The 3,415-nt window shown below is 44.5% G+C and overlaps 1 protein-coding gene across 1 annotated transcript; it reads left to right on the top strand.

Moving 5' to 3' along the window:
- Window positions 1-451: 451 nt before the first annotated feature.
- Window positions 452-1,069, top strand: LOC147610542 (uncharacterized). The gene has a single exon (XM_086786585.1). It carries the CDS (start codon window positions 452-454, stop codon window positions 1,067-1,069), a length of 618 nt encoding a protein of 205 aa, XP_086642711.1.
- The last annotated feature ends 2,346 nt before the right edge of the window (window positions 1,070-3,415 follow it).

Consider the following 3,415-nt stretch of genomic DNA (forward strand, 5'->3'; position numbering starts at 1 on the left):
GGGTACACCACCACCTCCTACTCATGGTTCAATTGGGGTGCATAGAGTTCCAATACTGCACATGAACCCGTTTATGATGATTTCTACTACGACGAGTCTATTATATGCTGGTGCGCTCATTGTCGTGGCACATATCAGAGGCCACGATGGGAGTGCTTTTCACATGAGGTGACTCATGGTACTTTTGAGCGAGCACCGCCACCTGAGGAGCGACATCGACCTATGGTATGTGATTGTTATCCCTTAGTTTTATTATTGGTTATTTTATAAATCAAAGGCTTATATATAATGTAGCCATATCATATATGTAGGTATATTCACTTGATGACGACGAGGATGACTTCACTATCAGTGGTGCACATGTCCCTCGCACATGGCACGGACAGGTCACTTGTCAGCTGTGCAGCTCGAGGTTTCTCGACATCCTCTACCTCTTGCTTTGGAGGCCGAGATGGGTGGAGATCATCCGTTGCCTACTCGTTTGCATTCTCTAGTACAGATGTATGATCGCAGACGATACGGAGGATGGCAGAGAGGATCACTTCCTTTAGATGGAGTGGTTTTCAGCTTCTGGGGCAGTCGCTACATGATTGCTCCATCTACCATTAGTGGAGTAGGACGAGGCCTCTTTATTGCACAGGATTTACATGTGCCCCCTCGTTCAGAGGTCACCCTTATGTCTTTTTGTGGACCTATATATAGATGGGGTCCATGGCATCAGCTTACTCGCTACATTCAGAGCATGAGTACTTATGGATTATGTCTCAATGCAACCTCTCTTTCTGATAGAGGGATCACACATGCAGAAGGACAAAGACTCTATGTTGATGGAAGACCTTACTCTCAAGGAAACATATCAGGTTTAATCAATAGTAGTCGAGGGATGAGTTTAAGAACCAATTGCACGTTTGTGGAGTGTGAGAATAGTCATGAACCAGAACATATGAGCAGGGATGTAGAAAGATACATAGTTGTCAATGCTATTAGATCATTACGTGCTGGTGATGAATTGCTGGTCAATTATGGATGGCGTAGACCTCCACGAGCATCCTTACTAGATGAGGATTGAGAGCTTCATTGTATACATTTCCTAATGTTATTTGGACCTCTTGTACCCTAATTCTACAGTTTAGTTTGCACCACGTTCTCTACGGTCTCTATTTTAATTTGATAATCATTTTTTATTATCTGTAACTATTTTGTATCTCTCTTTTCTTTTATATAGAAGCATGCTATTGATATTGCCTTCAAATATGTAGATTTCAGATTTTGACATTGGCAATATCACAAATCAACGTTCACATGACGCATCTCACATGTCAATAGAGTGCATGAGGATCCTACGCAGGAGTGATCCTAATGCGTATGCAAGACTAAAAAAACAATATTCTCAGGACTTCAATAATGTGCGAGACCATATCTTTGATGACAACGATGGCATGTCTGATTTTATTGAGGATTGGTATCAAAATAATAGTGCGAGCGATATTCCTAATAACAACGAGAAGTATCTTCGAGAAGAAGCTCTAAAGCATATCTACGCAGGAAGCCAACTGACACGACTCAGTGCAAGCTTACTTATTCTGAATCTTCAAAATCGTTTTGGATGGAGTAATATATCCGTTTCAGCACTTTTGAAGTATGTAACAATCTAACATTTTTTCTAATCTAAATATTTTAGGAGTAATCACAAAGGCTCATATTGGCAGCTGACCATAAGAGAGCGAAGGGCTAAAAGATTACCCACGGTGAAACCCTGAGGCTTGGGAGGCAACCCTGAGGCGGCTAGTGAAAGCGGGCTATGGACACATAACGCAGTAATTCTTTCAATTAAATACCTGGACTTTATGACACACACACAAACAAAATCCTCGCTCCCTCGCTCAACACCAGATTGGCCCCCAAGTCCGACGCCCCTTGCGGTATTTATTTCTTGATTAAGAGATTGAAAATAGAAAGCGGGAGTGCAATTGGGCACTCTACCTGTTCCTGCTAAAGTTTACAAGTTCTAGAAGAATTTTGCCAGCATAATAGCACTAAAACTATCCCAAAACAACTCATAATGAATCCCAACTGATTGAGTTCACTTCCACAGGTCTCAACCTACCCATTAGAGTCCAAAACAGTGAATTTCAGCTTGCTGTATTTTCTGTACAGACCGGTTTTTAGCTCTTTACAACCACCACACTGTCCTGGTAGACCCTAGCAAGGTCCCTCTATAATCTGGCATCAACTGGGCCTTGGAACAGTCCCTGAACAGTCCAAAAACAACACTGATTTAGTGCTGAATTGGACACCTGCGTGGTGAGGTAACTACCCTCACCTGTTCCTGCTTTGGAGCAGCAGTTAGCTGCTCCTATTCCTGTCAAAGGAGGCTCTTGCCTCAGCCAAAAAGCATATTCCCCACACAGCTGTACATAATTCATAAGAGTAGCCCACTAGAGGGGAATTGCCATAACTATAGAACCCTCTGTTCCTTTCTAGCAGGAAGAAAAACAATCTGCTCCATGAGCACGCAGCCATGCAAACTTGCATCACTCCAATGCCAAGAAACATAACCAGGTGACCTTATACTTGCAGCCAATAACCCATGTACATAGCTGAATTTGCAGCTAAACAAAGATAGCCCATAAAATGTCCTCGAACTGATCTCAAAACAGTCCCGAACCAAAGCAAAGAGAAGCTGAAAGTTCCATCAATTGAATGCCATTGACATGATGTCTATGTTCATGAAAAACCAACCCCTTGTCCCCCTTTATGTCTAGAGAAACCAGCCCTCTGGCCACCTAGGAGAAGAGCATGCAACCCTGAGCACCTGCAGTCCAGTCCTCCTGTGTACCAAGCGAGAGAGAGAGAAAAGAGCATGTGCTGCAGCTTCAGCCCTCCTTCTACTATTCAGCCCTCAACTTTTGTGCACACAGAAAAACACCCAAAAACAGGCCGCCAGCCCCTCCATAGGCATGTGTACCCCTTTAGCACTCAGCCCAACTAGTAGCAAGTAGGGGAGAACCCCCACGTGCAGTTCAGCTTCTGTGCGCCACCTGCAAACTGCCCGACAACCTGATATTTGACTCTCCGTTCAGTCCACGTGTAGTCTAGCCACGTGCAATCCAAGCTGACAGTCACCACAAAGAGAGAGAGAGGTTCAGTCGGCCCTATATGTACTACAGCGCTGCCTCTTTCCAGAGAGAGAAAACGCACACCCTCCTCTGCTGCTGCAGCCCTGAAGCACACCTGCAGTTCAACCCATCTCCTCTCCTGCAGCCCTGCGTAGCTTTTCACCAAAGAGAGGGAGAGACCCACACACAGTTCAGCCCCTGCGCAGCAGCCTTCTCCAGGAGAAAAGCGCACACTCCCTTTAAGTAGGCCTCTCCCAAAAAGCATGAGAAAGAAAAAAAAAACACATCCTCCAAAA

Source organism: Cibotium barometz, chromosome 49, assembly GCF_041138505.1.
Source record: "Cibotium barometz isolate CiBa-2024 chromosome 49, ASM4113850v1, whole genome shotgun sequence".
Classification (NCBI taxonomy): Eukaryota; Viridiplantae; Streptophyta; class Polypodiopsida; order Cyatheales; family Cibotiaceae; genus Cibotium; species Cibotium barometz.

Excerpts from the sequence above, each read along its gene's own strand:
- LOC147610542 (XM_086786585.1), top strand. The coding sequence starts at position 452 with ATGGGTGGAGATCATCCGTTGCCTACTCGTTTGCATTCTCTAGTACAG.